Consider the following 18,387-nt stretch of genomic DNA (forward strand, 5'->3'; position numbering starts at 1 on the left):
TTTAACTAAAACTTGTGTTACATATATTATACAGTGGTAGCTAAAGATATAACTAATAGTTCATTAAGAGCTCTACATTTTGAAATGAAAATCTCATTTTCCGAAAAAGTGACTAGACATGTTTCACATGTTCTTTCCGTGTACCCTTCATATATCTTTGATAATACAAAGAAAGACAATAAAAGGTAACAAAATAAATTCGCGATAGACCCGTTTGTAAATGTGATTTAATATAAATTCTAATTACCCTATATTGTAACTATTTATTAATATAAAAGTTTGTTTCTAAATAAAGATAATAAAAAAAACTTTTATTTGAAGAATGTGTAGCAAACTAGGTATTTATTTAAATGCAAAGATTCGGGTTTTATTAAAGTAATTTTATTCGAAATACACATGTTTTACATAATATGCAGTTATACGCCAACCCTGGAAGGGCAGAGCAATTAGTCTTAAATCTATTACAGTCGAGTTCATAAATATGTATACATTTTTTCACCTTATTGCGATGGATTAATAAACTGTACATTAATAATAAATCTTTATTGCTTTAAACCTTGGATATTACATTTCACATTATAAAGTTTGACAATATGAAACAGGTGTAACAGGTTTGTAACACATTTAGGTAGTGGGGTTGAGTCTCTGCCTCCCGAACTAGGTCCAAGCCTGTGTCTCGGGAGTCAGTGATTCCTCCTAGGTACATTTGAGCTCTCAATTTAATAACAATAATAGTATACACGTAGCAATATACGTTCTTAAACAGGGATATAAAGCAAATGACGAAAAGAAAAGAAAAACATTTAACTAAAACATTATGTATGTAATAGTGTAGGTTGAGTGCATGACTTAAATATATTATGATGTTGATTTATACACGGTGGCTAAAAAATAAGTGCATTCCCGTTGCCAGGGAGGTTTTGGGATTATACTGAGCAACGTTTACTATGGGAACAACCCCGAAATCGCAAAAAAAAAAGTTGGCTGTTTCATACATTTTGGCTGGTCCATTTTCTATGGAAGGGTATCAACATCAAACAACATCAAACATTTATTCAGCAAATAGGCCACAGGGGCACTTTTACATGTAAATTTTTACAAACAATAAAATTAACCCAAAATTACAAAAAACAATTACATAAATATAAATGTCAAATTACACAAAAAATAACTAATAAAAAATATACAAACAACAGAAGTACTAAAATTGTTTAGAGATGTAAAAGTCTCTAGGTGTCAGAGATAAAATGTATATAATAATAAAAAAGATCATCAAATTATCCAGAGATATAAAGGGTCTCCAAGACTTGAATTGTTATATAATTAATAAAAAGACAAGATATTAAATCAGACAAACAGACAAGAACCGAATGAAGTGCCTCACGTTAATGCCACTCAAAAGTTACATAGGTAAAATGAAGCCCGTGTAAACTTAAACAGACCGGTCTCCACAAACAGCACCCGTTCACGAGTATGACGCGTATTTCAGCCATCGTCTCCCTCAACCTTCATTCGAGAAAGTGGCGACCCGATCAACGACGCCACCGTAAGCAAAGACTTTTAAGCGAGCATGACATGTTCAAGTTTCCGGGCTGTATTAATAGATATATAGATTTTTCACGATTTCGTGGTTGGTCCCATTTCCGATCGCAGCTGAAAAAACAATAAAAAATACGTACATGGACGACATGTTGATCGCGCTCGACGACGAAGCCGCACGCCGAAGACGACGCCAGGCGCATAGTAAACGAGGTTTACGAATTAAATATGCGCGCGTCATTCGAACTTCGCGGGTTCGCGTCGAACCATCCTGCGGTTATTGCTGACGTAGTTAACAGTAAAGAGGAAACGTCGTTGTTAGGCGCCAGCGAGAGCGAACGTACTTTAGGGTTGAAATGGAATCACAAGCGTGACACCTTAGGTTTCAACGTAAACTTTCGCAACACGCCCGAGGACGTACTTAACGGTCAGAAATTACCTACAAAACGAGGTTACGAGTAGTGCGATGTCGATATTCGATCCGATCGGATCGGAAAGGCCCGCGTTTCTCCTCTCCGGGTAGTCAGCATTCCGCGTGTTCTCGTACTCGGCGGTCGCTTTGCTCAGAGCGCAAAAAGATCAATTAATAGCCTCCAAACTCTCCAAAATAAATTTTTAAGAAAAATTGTGGGGGCCCCTTGGTATGTCAAAAATAGAGACCTACACAGGGACCTTCACATTCAAACTGTAGCCCAATACTTCAAAGTTCTGAGTCAGCGTTATTTCGATAAAGCTTCAAACCATCAAAATGACCTGATTAGACATGCCTCGGTGTACACCCCTGAGATTCCTCCCAGGAAAGGTGTACGTAGGCCAAAAATGTACTGTTAGATCCTGACGACGAAATAACGCTGGCTCAAATCAAAGAGCTCGAAATAGACAAATCTTTAGCAAAGCAGCGTGTTAAAACTTCTAATACTTTTAAAACAAAAAGAAAACCATCCTCGTACTTTTCAACCCGCCCCGTTTGGAAAAATCGTCGTAAAACAGTTACTGACACACAGGGCCCTCCGCCCTAGGACTTAGGGTATTTTAAATTGTTAAGTAAAATATTTCTCTCCAAAACAAAGTTTATATAGCGTCATTAGTTTTTGCTACCATATTTTGTTATCTACTCTCCTCTATTCATCTCTCTGTCATCTTTCACTCTTCCATACTTTCTCTCTCTCCCTCTCCTTCTTTCTTGGCAGAGTCGCGGCCCATGAGGCCGCGACGCTGATCACTCATACCGCAAGCTGTAACTGGCCCCAGGTGAGGCCAAACAGTATAATCATTACCGAAAAAAAAAACAGCATTCCCTGTATGGAATTGCAGAGATGCGTACTAGCGACTAGGTTAGCGGAGAACATAGTCAAAGAGTCAGACTACGTAATAAAGGACAAGTATTTTTGGTCTGACTCCAAAACGGCACACGTGGATACGGTCGGACCCGCGTAGGTACTACAAAACGTTCGTCGCACATAGGTTAGCAGAAATCGAGAACACTCTACCACTCCCGCCAACTGGCGCTGGGTGCCTAGTGCAGCTAACATGGCTGACGACGCGACGCGAGGCATACCTACGCAATTCGGAGCGAACCACCGGTGGTTCATAGGGCCCGATTTCATACGTAAAAGTGAGGAGCATTGGCCGACGGAGAAAACGCCCGCGCCCGTCGCCGATACGGGCGAAGAACGGGTTAGCAAGCTCGTATGCTCGGTAGGCGTCGCGAAAGATAAGTTTGAGTACCTGCCGGAGGTATGTAGGTTCTCAAAGTTCGTACGCTTAGTCCGCGCCACCGCTAGGACACTGGTTGCCGCCGAGGTTTTCAAAGCCGCAATGCTTAACAAGAAAACAGATACAGATATAAATAAGGGGCACTTGAACTTAGCAGAGGTATTGCTTTATACGTCGGAGTCAACATGAAGCCTTTCCAGAGGAAATCAAGTTAATGGAAACTGGACGGCCGATTCCGAAGAAATCGCCACTCCATAAAATCGCAGTGAAGCTCGACAAAAATGGAGTCATCGTGCTGTACGCCAGAATAGATAAAGATGTACACATACCCGTTCTACACGCTAAAGATTTCGTCAAGCTGCTAATACATCATTTTCATGCTCTCTACAATTACGGCAACCACTCGACGGTGATAAATGAGCTGAAACAGAGATACTACATTACCGGTCTGCGCGGTAGCATTCGTTATATAACGAATAAGTGCCAATGGTGTCGGACCTATAAGGGAACCACACTCAAGGTTCCTGTAGGCGACTTACCACCAGAGAGGCTCCAGGCGAATCAACCGCCATTTACCGCCGCAGCCGTAGATTTATTTGGCCCTAAGAATATCACAATAGGCCGCCGCCGCGAGAAAAGATGGGGCGTATCATACGTGGGGCACTTGCCTCACTACCCGAGCTGTGCACCTAGAGCTTGCCGCCTCACTTTCGGCATCCTCTATGATACTCTCACTGCGCAGAATGATAGCTCGGCGCGGCACGCCTACCGTTCTCTACTCCGACAACGCAACTAACTTCTACGGAGCAGAACGAGAGATAGCAGAGGCCAAGAAAACGCTGCCAGACAGTCTAAAGCCATTCCTGACTGAGCGATCGATTACCTGGAAGAAGATACCGCCCGGCAACCCTTCCGCCGGAGGCGCCTGGGAACGCGCGCGTGGGCAGCGTGAAAACTGCATTAAAAGTTACACTAAAAGAAAGAGCACCTCATGAAGAAGTTCTACATACGCTGCTTCTAGAATCCGAGCACAGTGAACTCCAGACCGCTGACACCTGTGAATCCAGACCTAGATTTCGAGGCTCTGACGCCGAACTATTTTCTCATCGGCCGTTCGAGCGCAATGACACCGCTGGGCGTCTTCACAGACAAAGATATGTCACTGTCGTCATGGAAAACAGCGCACAACCTAGCCGACCATTTTTGGAGGCGCTGGCAGAAGGAGTACAGACCCAGCCTCCTCCCTCGGCCCGGTGCTCACCAGAACGTGCAGAAACTACATGTAGGCGACATCGTCATGGTAGCGGACAGCTCTATGCAACGAGGAACATGGCCTAGAGGTGAAATCGCACAACTCTTTCCCGGCCCTGATGGCCACGTAAGAGTAGCCATTGTTCGCACCCGAGCGGGTGAAGTCCGCCGTCCAGTTTCCCGACTAATACCGATATACTCCACGAATGGAGACGGTGTTGGCACACGCGGGGAAGATTGTCGCATATAGCTATTAGGAAGTTTTTTATTGTACGTTTTATGATCTTTAATTTTGTGTAACTTTCTATAATTTTGAATCAGTTTGAGAATTTTATATGTTTTTATTTCGTGTGTTTATGTTTATATGTTTGTGCTTAGATATAAGTGATCATTTTATTATTAGTTATTACAAGAATGTCCCATAATAAATATATACCCATTCCCTACTTTTGTAATAGCGTAAGCTTATTGGTCAAATAAAGTTCATGACACTCTGCACAACTCACCCACGTGACGTAGTGGGCGTGGCGCGGTCGCGCGATCGTATAAATAGGACCGCCCGACCAGTCCACTTCATTTGTGTGAAATATCTGGGGGTGACCATAGACAGGCGGCTCACCATGCAGAAACACACGGCGGAGACAATCAGACGAGCGAAAACCGCTCGAATGAACCTCCGCCCGGTTTTCTGCAGCAAGCTCCCTGTACGGACCAAAGTCGGTCTGTACAAAGCTTACGTCCGCTCTCGACTAACCTACGCTACACCAGCCTGGTATTCTTTCTGTTCCAGGTCCAACAAGCAGAAGATGAGGAGCCAGGAGACACTACGCTACGCTACGGACCATCGTCGCAGCAACCCGATTCGTCAGCAACGCAGCCATCGCCGAGTACCTGAAGTGGCGCAGCCTGGACAAGTTCATCGAGCGTCTCGCGCGGGTCATGTATGACCGCGCGGACAACTGCAGCCACGACCATCTACGAGGGATCGCGCCACACTACACACGACCACCGGACCTACACGGGGCTCGGCATCTCCCCCGAGCCCTCCTACACGACGACGACGACGACAACAACGAAGAAGAGGAAGAAGAAGACGTCGTCGACGACACAACAACACCACACACACTCGGATGACACCTATGAAGCACACGCCAGCCTAAGCTGCCGGTCGCCTTCACTGCGGCCCCGAAACCTGGCCCCGCTCAAACGGTATCACCAGGCTAGGGGTAGCGGGGTTGGATAACGGCCGGTAGCGATAAAGCTGGCCTACACCGGATCGCACAGCCGTCCACAAACTGACGGCGGAAGACCGCCCCACGAAGATGGGGCGCGAAAATTGACACAGTCTCCGAAACAGGAATGTTGGAGAGACCCCTCACACCCTCCCAAAGAGGGTATCGAGATGATGATACTGCTGCCTAGCATTCACCCAGCATCCCAATGCCCTCGGCCAAAGGAGGAACCCTGCACGTGCGCCAACTGCGCGGGGCCCCACCCGGCCAACTACAGAAGATGCCCGGTATACGTGCGGGAGGCCCGAAACTGGAAAGCGGGCACGAACGCGCACTCAGCACCCAGGAAGGCGGGCCCGGTGACGAAGGCCAGCATAACCAAGCCCACTGTGGAGGAGTCGGCGCCTGCCTCACTCATGGCGCCGGCCAACGCCCCCACCCAAAGGGGCGATACAAGCCAGCCTGCAGCCACCCAGCCCAGTAAAAAGAAGAAAAAGAAGAAGAAGATGCCCTCACCAACTACCGAAGCCACAACAAAAGCCTCGCCCCCAACCGCGGCTCCAACTCAGGCGGCAGGGGGAGAAGAAGAACTAAGAGCAATAATAACAGCATTCTTGGAAGCAGCAGCCAACCACGGTCCAGAGGCGATCCGGAACGCGCTTGAGAGTACTCTGAAACCCCGCTCAATTCAATCGTAAATTGAGGGTGGTATTCTGGAATGCGCAATCGCTGACCGGCAAGGAAGCCCTGCTCCGCCACTTCCTCCGCGAGCAGAACGTGGACATATTGCTGGTCAGCGAAACATTCGCTAAGAGAAGCATGAAGATGGGGGGCTACGTAGTGTACCAACGGAACGAAGTAAACCAGCAGGGACGCTCGTTCCGCGGAGTAGCCGTGATGGTCAGAAGATCCATCATCCACCAGCCTGTCGACTTCGTGCCCTATGACTCCTTCACGGCGCTCGGAGTCGACATTAGGGTGGCCAATGGAGACCTCCGGCTCTACACGATCTACAGACCCCCTCAGAACACCACCAGCCGCCTAAAAGCAGACCTGCGTGCGCTATTCCAGTCCTCAGGGCCGACCATCCTGGCGGGGGACTGGAACGCCAAGCACACGACATGGAACTCTTCCAAGATCGACGCTGCCGGCAGGACGCTTGACAGCATCATCACAGACGCCAACTACGATGTCACAGGCCCAGGGGAACCCACGCACTATACAGACCACCAGAGGACCTGTGACATCATAGACTTCGCAGTACATAAAGACTGCAATGCCACTCTCACATTGGAAGTGCTGCCGGACCTGCCGTCAGACCACCGCCCAATACTAATGACGATCGAAGCAGCCCCATATTCAGTCCCGAGGAGGAAGGCGGGACGGAAGACCAACTGGGGGGCATTCTCAGAGGCGTTGACAAACCCACAAGTCGGGCCGGTCTCCACCGCCGAGGAAGTAGAAGCCGCAGCAAACGCCATCACCTTCAACATTCAGCAGGCGCTCGAAACATCATCGCACAACATCGCTGCTGGCGGGAGGTGCAAACCCCTCCCGGCGGCGATTACGTCACTAATCCTGCAGAAGCGCCAGCTGAGAAGGAGATGGCAACACACCCGCTGCCCCACTATGAAGACAGAGCTCAACAACCTCGTGGAGAAGGTCAAAACCGAGCTCAGGAACCATGCAGCAGCTGACTGGGAAGCCCACATTGCCAGCATAGGGGATGACGTGCCCTCTATCCATCGCCTGTGCAGGCAACTGGGCACTACCAAGGAGGCAGTGAGGCCACTAGTGGACACAGGGGGATCGCTCCACTACAAGGCCGAAGAGAGAGCAGAACTGTTCGCGGACGTCCTGGAGCGAACGTTTCAACCCAACCCTGCAGCGAGTGCCATCCACGTGAGGGAAGTGGAGGAGCAACTGGCAGGGTACTTTGAGCAACCGCCGAGAGCAGAGGAGGACCCGGTCTTCTTCTCACCCGGCCAAGTGAGACGTGAAACCAGAAGAGCAAACCCGAAGAAGGCCCCGGGCGCCGATTCGATCCCGAACATGGCGCTCCGTCACCTGCCACAGCACACCATAGTGGCGGTGACCCGCTTTTTCAATGGGATCATGCGCTCGGGGCACTTCCCAGAGACCTGGAAACTTGGCCGGGTCATAATGCTGCCAAAACCGGGGAAAGACAGGAGAAGACCGGAGAGTTACCGGCCTATCACACTGCTCAGTACCCTGTCAAAAGTCTTCGAGAGGCTCCTGCTCAGAAGACTGCAGCCACACGTGGTGCCGAGACAGGAACAGTTCGGCTTCCGGTCAGAGCACTACACCACGCTGCAACTCACTAGAGTCCTCTCCCACATGGCGGAGAAAATGAATCGGAAGGAGCACGTCGTCTCGGTATTCCTCGACATGGAGAAGGCGTTCGACAGAGTCTGGCACTAGGGCCTGCTAGCTAAACTGTCGAAGTCATCGGCCCCACGTCGAGTCGTCCGCGTCATACGCTCCTTCCTCACCTACCGGCGCTTACAAGTGGCAGTTGAAGATGCCACATCTTCAGCACGCCCAATCCTCGCGGGAGTCCCACAAGGAAGCTGCCTCTCGCCCACATGCTACGCCTGGTTCACCGATGACATCCCGGTGGTCGGCGACGTCAAGCTGGGTCTGTTTGCGGACGACGCGGCGTACTACGCGTCGTCCATCTCACCAACCCACGCCGCACGAAAGATCCAGCGCCAGCTTGACGCCCTACCAGAATGGCTGACCAAATGGAGACTCACGGTGAACGTGACGAAGACTCAAGCGCTCCTCACGGGAGCGAAACACCATCCGCCGCCACTCCAACTCCTGGGCGAGGAGATACAGTGGCAAGGAACGGCGAAATACTTGGGGGTCACCATAGATAGGGGCCTCACTATGAAGACGCATACTGAAGAGGTGGTGAGGCGGGCCAAAACGGCACGCACCCTGCTTCGGCCAGTACTCACTAGCAGCCTCCCCATCCGCCCAAAGCTGGGGATCTACAAGACATACATAAGATCAAGGCTGACATACGCGACTCCTGCCTGGTATGCCAGGACGGCTGAGAAGAACAGGCGGAAACTCAGAGCCTAGGAGTCGCTCAGCCTTCGATCAATAGTAAGAGCCCCACGCGGAGTGCGGAACGTAACACTCTACAGGGACCTCAAGATTCCGAAACTGGACGAATTCATTGGCCACCTCGCACGCAGGATGTTCGAGCGTGCCGATTCGTCCAGTCACCCACTGCTGCAGGGAATAGCCCCACTTCACACCCGCCCCCCCGAAGCCCGCCGGACACGAGCCCAACCACGTGAGCTCGTGCCACCACAAGACCCCTAGTCACCACAAAGCCGCAGATGGCCAACATGTCCACAAAGCCATGATGGCCACCAAGAAGCCATATATTAGCAAGAAGAAGAAGAAAGGCCAGCAACTTAAACGCTGGCCCAAACAGACCGGGCTGTAGTGACAGCCCGCGACAGAAGCCGCCAAAATAGGCCTAGCCCAGAAATGGCCTCCTCACACCCCTATAAGGGGAGTGTAAGATGACACGAGTAGTAGTCCACTTCATTTGGATTGCCAACGGAGCCCACCACGGACGCACCTTACTCGCACCAGCAATTTCCCAAGTCTTTTTCGTGAAGAAAAAACACACGAATCGCGCCCGGCTCGCCGGAGGGGATCACCTGCGACTCCTGAGAAGCCTTCTGCTGCTCCGTCCAGTGCTCCGCAGCAACCTCCCCCGCCGCACGAAGCTGGGGATCTATAAGACGTATGTGCGGTCCCGCCTGACGTACGCAGCTCCAGCCTGGTACGCGCTGACGGCTGAGACCAATAAAAAGAGACTGCGTGCGCAGGAGAATGCGACCCTACGCACAATAGTCAACGCTCCCCGCTACGTGCGAAACATAGATATCGCCAAAGGACTAAAATGGCAGAGCCTGGACGCCTTCATAGGCCACCTCTCGAGCAGGATGTTCGAGCGCGCAGACCACTCCCGACACCAACACCTGCAGGGCATCGCGCCGCTCCACGCACGCCCGCCTGACAACCGCCGCCGCCAGCGCCAGCTCCCTAGGGCTCTGGTGCCAGCAGCTGAGGAGGATGAGGGCCCCAGCAGCAGAGAGGAGCCGCAAGCCTCAAGCTGCAAGCAGGCCCAACATCAAGCAGAAACACTGGTCATGACAGGCCATCATGGCCGATCACGGCCAGAGAGAAGCCACGCCCAGAAAGAGTAACGGGCGGCGACAGGAAACCGCCAAAAATCCCCTAAAGGGATGGTAAGGCATCTCGCCCCTCCTTACGGAGGCGCGAATGAAGAACGAGTCCACTTCATTTGGATTGCCAACGGAGCCAACTCCACGGACGCACCCTACTACCTCTCGCACCAGCAATTTCCCACGTTTTTTCTTGAGGAAAAAACACCCGAATCGCGCCCGGCCCGCCGGAGGGGATCACCAGCGACACAGAGAAGTCTACTGCTGAGAAAAGAAAATCCTTGGACCGGCAGTAATGCGTCGGAGACGGACCCAGCAATGGAAGTAGAGAAAAAAGCCCCCCCCCCCCCCCCCGGGGCGGGCGGGTACTCATGGAAAAGAAGCCCGCCAACCACCCGCAGCCCAAACATCAAAACTCGCGCCCCCCCCCGGTCCCCTCGGATAGGGTGGGTAGATCGCTACGCGAGTTTTCTCAACTACCGCAAGAAAAAACACCAACAGATGCCGACCCCCCCGCCGCCGCGGGGCAGGTGGGTATTCTAGAAAGTGGGTTTTCACAACCACCGGCATCCACAAACCTTCAGCCTGAAGCCGAAACTGCTGAAGAAGATGACGAACTCTTTGAGTTCACCGACGCCCTCGTGTCGGACCCCGCCGAAGGCTCTCCCAAGCATTGGCGGTCGCCCGACGCAGCACCTGGCCGCACTTTCTCGCCGCTCCCGAGGGAAGCCCAAGACCGACTCTCCCCCCACGAGCAACTGGATCGTGACCGTATCCTGGTTGCCCGTCTGGGGCAATTCGGTTACATGTCTCCCTGCCTGGAGGCATGGATGGCGGCCTACATCAGGCTCCAGGGGCACGCCCTGGGCGACGACGTCGAGCTGCTGCCAGAGGACGTCCCGTTCCTCCCGTTCCTGGAGGACCACCCGGCTGTCCTACAACCATCGGCAGTCAAGAGGAAGCCGGAGAGCAGCCCGCCAGAGAAACAAGACCAAAAGAGGGTCTGTCATAATATTACGCCACCGACCGACCCGCGACTCCGCGCTCGTCCAGGAGCCGCCCCGCAGCCCAAACAAGTCCCCACCGCCAGGGTAGCCGCCAACAACGAGGCCCCCATGCCGGGACCCCCAGCTCCGCCACCCCCGCCCCCCACGCCCTTAGCCGCGGGCCCGGGACCCAACTACGTGAACGCCGCAGCCCTCCCCTCGGGCACCGCGGCTCCGAGCCCCGCATCCACCGAGAACAAAACTGCAACAAAAAAAAATAGCAACTAAAAAAAAACAAAAAGTTGACGAAAAAAATAACGGCCACATGCAGTCCGGTGAGGCCGGCAATGAGGAGGGTAGAAAAGAAAAGAAAAAACCAAAGTACCCTCCCATTGTCGCCGAACGCCTACCAAATTGGCCCAAAGTAATGGAGGACCTGTCGAAGGAGCTCGGGGAGTCCCCCTTCACCAAGCCACAGGGGGAAGGAATTATATTCGAGCCCCGTTCCGAGGCGGAGTACCCCTCGTGATCCGACACCTCAACAAATTGAAAAATGAAGCCACCGCCGCCATAGAGGAGGCCAAAGCAAAAGGGGAGCCTACTGACGTCATCGTGCCGCTCTACAACATCTACGGGTTGGAAGATGAAAAGCGGCTCAAGGTGGCCGTCAGAGGTCTCCCATCGCAGACACCGATCACCGACATCATGGACGCCCTGAAGAAGCTGGGACACCCCGTGGAATATGCGAAGCAAATTAACGCGAGAGGGGGCCGCCCGGGCTGCATCTACTTCGTGCAGCTAGAGGGGCCCGCTCGGGACCACGCGGGCATCTACGGGGTGACAGAGCTGCTTCACATGAGTGGAGTCAAGGTGGAGGCATGGCGCGGGAAGAAGGGGCCCGCGCAGTGCCACCGCTGCCAAGGCTTCCGACACTCATCACACGGATGCCACAGGGAGCTCGCCTGCGTCCGCTGCGCCGAACCACACTGGGCCAGCCAATGCAAGCAGACCAGAAGGCCACTTGCAAGAACTGCAGAGGTGACCATCCTGGGAACAGCCGCAACTGCCCGGTGTTCAAGCGGGAGATGCGGAACCACAGAGCCGGGAGAACTGCCATCTCGGCTCTGGTCCCGCGCCGCCCAGACCCCACAACCAATGCCACGGTCAACAAGTCCACGGTGGCAGTCGGCGCCAGCAACTCTGATGGCGCCGGCTAACCCCCCCCACCCAAAGGGGGGTGACCAGACCGCGGCAGGCGAAGGAGTCCGGTCTGATCACCAAGAAGAAAAAGCCAAAAAAAAAAAGAAGAAACCAGCCTCGAGCACAGCGCCAGCCCTACCAGCCGCTGCCCCGCACACAGCTCCAGCACCAACTCAAGACATTAGTACCGCGCCTCCCGCTACGCCAGACCTCGCCGCCCTTGTGGCGCAGCTCGCGGCAGTGGCCCAGGCGCTCTCAGCCGCCATACCCACGCAGCCTAGAATGTCAGCCCAATGTCAACAGTAACACTGGCCATGACAGGCCATCATGGCCAGCCATGGACAATTAAGAAGCCACGCCCAGAAAGAGGCACGAAAATGACCCGACAAGAAACCGCCGAGAATCCCTCAAAGGGATGGAAAGGCAACTCGCCCCTCCACGGAGGTGCGAAAGAAGAACGAGTCCACTTCATTTTCATTCAGGATTGCAACTGGACGTCTCGCTCTACGCACATTCTACAATTATTTCGTGAGAAACAATCTGCAGAATACGGCGACCCGGCCTAGGCCGGAGGGGATTACCTCGCACCACTGCAGCACCGTCGCCGGTTTAGCCCTCACCGCGTTACCCGACCCCGGTCCCGCTAAAACAGAAGCCCCGGGTTAGGGAAATGCGGAGTTTGGCCCCAGCCGGCGACGCGTAACGTCGCAGGATCCCGGAAAGCCCCCCCCCCCTATGGAGGGTGACAGAGAACCACGTGTGGGTAGATCGCGATCTCGATCTCGCGGTCTACCCCCAACTTCAAGATCGACATCAAGGAGGCGGGGAGCAACACCGCTGCCGCCGAGGGAGGAGGGGGGTAGTTGGGAAAACTAATTTTTCCATCTACCCCCCGGTTTCGCCCCCGGTTCCATAGAGGGCAGTGAGGAATATGAAGACGCCGAAAACACCGCGGCGAAGCCCCCGCCCCCCGCACCGCCTCCCCCGCACCCACGGGCCCCGCGGTACACGAAGAAGCCACGGAAGCAGCGGACCAGCTACTCCCGATACCGACAACGCGGCCCTTCTCGCCCGTGTCGCTCGCTGCCCCGTTCGAAACCCCTATGGATCAGCTACAAAATGATACTATTGTAGTTGCCCATATGATGGAAACCGACTTGGGGTCAGCGGGCCTGAAGGCGTGGATGGCCGCCTACGTACGACTCACGTCCCACCAGCTCGGGATAGAGACTGAGCTACACCCGGAGGACACCCACTTTCTGGAGTTCCTGCTGAACCACCCTAAAGCACTCAGGCCCCCCAAAAGGCCCCGAGAGAGCCCCTAAGAATCACAGGAACCCACAAAGAGGCCCTGCAACAAGATTACCCCGCCAAGAGACCCCAGGCTGCGCCGCAGACGCTCAAGGTCAGCGGAATGCGCAGCCCCAATTGAAGCCCCAGCCCCCAGCCGGCCCCCTTCAGCGCTCCCTGGAGGGCCCCGTCGCCATCAACCATAATGGCGCAGAGCGGGCTCAGAGGAGTGGTCGCGAGGAGGCTGGACGTCAGGCCCCACGGCCCCCCGCTGGAAGAGGGGCCACCGCCCCGCGCAGTCGCAGAAGCCCCGCTGAACACTGCCACCCCCAGGGTGGTCAAACAACAACAACAAGTCCTGGAAACTCCTCCACAAGAGGACACAAACCTAGGCCCCACCGCCCCGGAACAGGACCAGTCACTGAGGCCCCCACAGCAACAGGACCCCAGGTCCCCCCAGAAGCCCCCTCCGTAGAGACCCCAAAGCCGCAGAGGCCGAAAGAAGGAAGGAAGAAGAAAAAGGCCACAGACCCGGGCCCCCCAACCGAGGAGCCCCTACCGACCCCGAGGCCCCCGCCACCACCAGCGGAGCCCCAGTCAACCCAGCTACCCCCCCCTGCGCAGCCAGACTAAGGGGAGGTAAAGAAGACATACGCAGCAAAGGCGGCAGCGCCTTCCCAAGGCACAGGCTAAGCCAAGCAGCAGCAGCAACCGAAAAAGGAAAGGTACCCAAATATCCGGGTACTGGTTTTCCCAAACTGGCTTAAAGAGATGGCGATAATCAAAACAAAACTTGGAAGGGCAGCCTCGACCAAACCAGCAAGGACGGGGATTCTCTTCTCACCTGAGTCAGCCGAAGAGTACAGGGTGGTGTACGACCACCTGGACAACCTCAGCACAACAATAGAATGGCACGTCTACCAACTAGATAAGGACAAGCAGATGAAGGTGGCTCTGCGTGGACTTCCCTCAAACACTACACGCGACCGCCGGACCTACACGGGACTCGGCATCTCCCCCGAGCCCTCCTACACAACGAAGACATCGACGAAGAGGAAGAAGAAGAAGACGTCGACGACACAACACTCGGATGACGCCTACACAGGCACGAAGCACACGCCAGCCTAAGCTGCCGGTCGCCTTCACTGCGGCCCCGAAACCTGGCCCCGCTCAAACGGTATCACCAGGCTAGGGGTCGCGGGGTTGGATAACGGCCGGTAGCGAAAAAGCTGACCTTCACCAGATTACACAGTCGTCCCCAAAATGACGATGGAAGACCGCCCCACGAAGATGGGGCGCGAATGGAAACAGTCTCCGCAGCAGGAATGCGGTCGAGACCCGTCACACCCTCCCAAAAGGGTATCGAGATGCAACATACACACACGGGAAGCTCCTACGAGGGATCGCACCACACTACACGCGACCGCCGGACCTACACGGGTCTCGGCATCTCCCCCGAGCCCTCCTACACAACGAAGACATCGACGAAGAAGAAGAAGAAGACGTCGACGACACAACACTCGGATGACGCCTACACAGGCACGAAGCACACGCCAGCCTAAGCTGCCGGTCGCCTTCACTGCGGCCCCGAAACCTGCCCGAGATGCAACATACACACGCGGGAAGCTCCGCATTTATTATGGGTCGATTGCACCCTCTCTTGAACAGCAAGAGTAACATGAGTATCAGAGGGAAAATAACTCTATACAAAACCTGTGTACGTCCAATTCTATCATACGCCAGTGTAGTTTTCGCCTTCTAAACGCTTCTAAATACAAATTAAAATCATTCCAGATCCTTCAAAACTCTTTCTTGAGAAGGGCAGTAGGTGCACCTTGGTATGTGAGGAACGATGACCTACACCACGACTTAAATCTCCAATCCGTCCAAAACTTTTTTCAATTTGCTTCTAGGAGATACTTCGACCGTGCTCCTCATCACATCAACCCACTAATAGTAAATTCAGTAACATACACCCCAAGACAAGACCCGAAAAGGGGCAAACGCAGACCAAAAGCACGTACTGACAGACCCTGATGACGCAATAACGACGAGACTGAAAGACGACCCTCCCCTTAAAGAAACCTTTCCACCGGACTGCTTAGTAAAAATCTACCTGACTAACCTGACAGACGAGGACGCCATACTGGCCATACAACGTATAAATAACCTAGCTAAACAGCAGAAAACGAATCCGCAAATGGGTGTACCCCTAACCTTTACTGATCCGCAGGTCACGTCATCACAGGAAATGGCTGCGAGGGCGGCAGCTCAGGATAACATCTAACGCGCCGTCCATGACTCCTATTACAACGAGCCACACACTCTCGCTCACCCCCTCTCCCCTAGAGTCACAAACTAACAGACAGACAAATTAATAATTTACCAACTACAATTAAAACAACTTACCGACATACAAACGACTAACACCCTCCACTGAGGTAAAGACCTGTGTCCCTTCAGGACACAGGCATCTCATTCTTTCCCCCCCGGGTTTAGGTATAGGGTGGAGGGGACCCTGTCTCCCCTTCACCTTATTCATGCCGGAGTCTCTCAGGGCTCTGTGCTCTCGCCGATACTTTTCTCGCTTTTTGTAAATGATCTGCCAAAGATCGCCGAGGTCAATTACGCTCTTTTCGCGGATGACACGGCGATCTTTGCTTCATCAACATGCCCGAGCAGGCTGGCCTCTCTCCTCCAACGAGCCTTCAATTCCCTCGGGGATTGGTGCCGTAAGTGGAGGATAGAGGTCAACCCCGAAAAAAGCGCTGCTATGCTTTTCAGCAGGAGACTTAACTATTATGACCAAGTACGCAAGCATGGCCACGTTGAGCTTTTTGGCCAGAGGATACCATGGGTTGAATCTACCAAATACCTGGGAGTGACTCTGGACAGAAGGCTCAACTTCGGTGAGCACATTCAAAAAAACCAAGAATAAAGCCGCTTTCTACATGTCCAGGTTGACATGTCTGGTGGGGGCTAAAAGTAAGCTCTCCTTAAGGAATAAGTTGACTATATATAAAACTTGTATTAGGCCGGTATTCTCTTATGCCAGCGTGGCATTTGCTCATGCCACGCGGGCTAAGATTAAAACCCTACAAACCCTGCAAAATAAATTCCTGAGAAGAGCTACTAACGCCCCCTTCTATGTCAGGAACATCCGACTGCATGCTGACCTGGACATGCAGTCTGTAAGTAAACATTTTAAGGGGATTTCCAGAAAATATTTCGATAAAGCGGCGCATAACTCAAATCCGTTTATTGAAAAGGCCGCTAAATACGAGCCGCGCCCAAATGTTAAACAACAAAAGCGCAGACCAAGACACGTGCTGCTAGACGAGGACGACATATTCACTATCACGCTTAATATAGAAAGAGAATGTGACAAGGAACTAAAATCACTCGCACATCAGAATAAGTCATTTGACGAAGGCAGAATATACCTTCCCCCTGTGATAGACGATTCACAGGTGTACCACTTCACCAGGCCTCCGTCCAATTGTGGTCCAATAGCAAATGAATAATGTAATAAATACTAAATATTTTTATTTTCATTGGATAAATTTTAAAATGAATTCATATGGCCACACTGTTGTTAATAGTCTATGTCGCCGTGCCGAGGGCGGGGAATGGGCGTGTCCCTCACAGCGATAGCGAATGGGGCGCGACCTACGCCACGTGCTCGCCATGTGCGACGCTCAAGGTCATATTTGTTGTCATTCTGTTGCGCAGTTTGATAAAGTTTGCAAATCTGTAAACATAGCGAGTAGTATAAGGTTTTTGGTTCTCTTTTAATGTATATATAATTAATTAGGTGTAATCTGTCAAATTAGTTTATAATAAGTTTTAGGGAAGCTAATTAAAAATTATTAGGGTAAAGAGCAATAGGGTCGGGAAATTGTCCGGCCGACTCTAATTTCTATGTTAAAAAAAAAACGTGTGTGTGTCGTCCTGGACGGTTTTTCTTGGTTGGGGGGTCGTTGGGGGGACGAAGAAAAGGCTGAGTGCCTAGCAGAAAGCCTAGCCGATCAATGCACTCCCAACTCCAACCTAGTAGACAAAGTCCACATTGAGTTCGTAGAAGGAATGGTGAACGAACTGCTAACCTGCCCACTCCTAATAGACCCCCCTATACGACATATCGAACCTGACGACTTGCTCTTCTACTTAAGGCAACTGAGGCCCAGGAAAGCGCCTGGCCCTGACGGTATCCCTAACAGACTACTCAAAATGCTGCCTGAGCCACACGTCATCCTACTAAGTAACATATTCAACTCGGCACTAGCTAATAGCCACTTCCCCTCAGCATGGAAACTTGCCACTGTGATCGGTATACCCAAACCGGGGAAGCCGAAAACAGAAACATCCTCATACAGACCCATAAGCCTTCTGAGTACCCTGGGGAAACTCTATGAGAAGATCATCCTGACGCGGATCCGGACCTGGTGCCATGAGAATGACATCCTCATCCAGGAGCAGATTGGTTTTCGGACTAAACACTCCTGCGTACACCAGGTCCACAGGATCACTGAACACGTCCTGGACGGTTTTTCTCGGTTGGGGGGTCTCAGGACCGGAGCGATTTTTCTTGACGTGGCGAAGGCGTTCGACAGGGTCTGGCACCCTGGCCTGGTGTACAAGCTACACCGACTAGGCATGCCGGACCGTCTCCTACACCTAGTGGGAGACTTTCTGTCGGGGCGCCAATTCCGCTACCGAATAGAGGAATCGCTATGGGCCCCTCACCCCATCCGAGCGGGGGTTCCTCAGGGCTCAGCCCTCTCTCCACTTCTCTATTCGCTCTACACGAATGATATCCCAAAAACTCCACCAGTACAGTTAGCCCTCTTCGCAGATGACACTGCCATTTTCTACACGCATACCACTCTCTCCGTAATTCGTAAGAACCTTCAGAGCGCCATCGATTCCCTAGGGGAT

General features: G+C 52.6%; 1 protein-coding gene across 1 annotated transcript; it reads left to right on the forward strand.

The window, feature by feature from the left end:
• The first annotated feature begins 10,344 nt into the window (after nt 1-10,344).
• LOC134752492 (protein enabled-like) lies at nt 10,345-11,247 on the forward strand. The gene has a single exon (XM_063688186.1). It carries the CDS (start codon nt 10,345-10,347, stop codon nt 11,245-11,247), a length of 903 nt encoding a protein of 300 aa, XP_063544256.1.
• Nucleotides 11,248-18,387: the final 7,140 nt, after the last annotated feature.

Source organism: Cydia strobilella, chromosome 24 (assembly GCF_947568885.1).
Source record: "Cydia strobilella chromosome 24, ilCydStro3.1, whole genome shotgun sequence".
NCBI classification, from domain to species: Eukaryota; Metazoa; Arthropoda; class Insecta; order Lepidoptera; family Tortricidae; genus Cydia; species Cydia strobilella.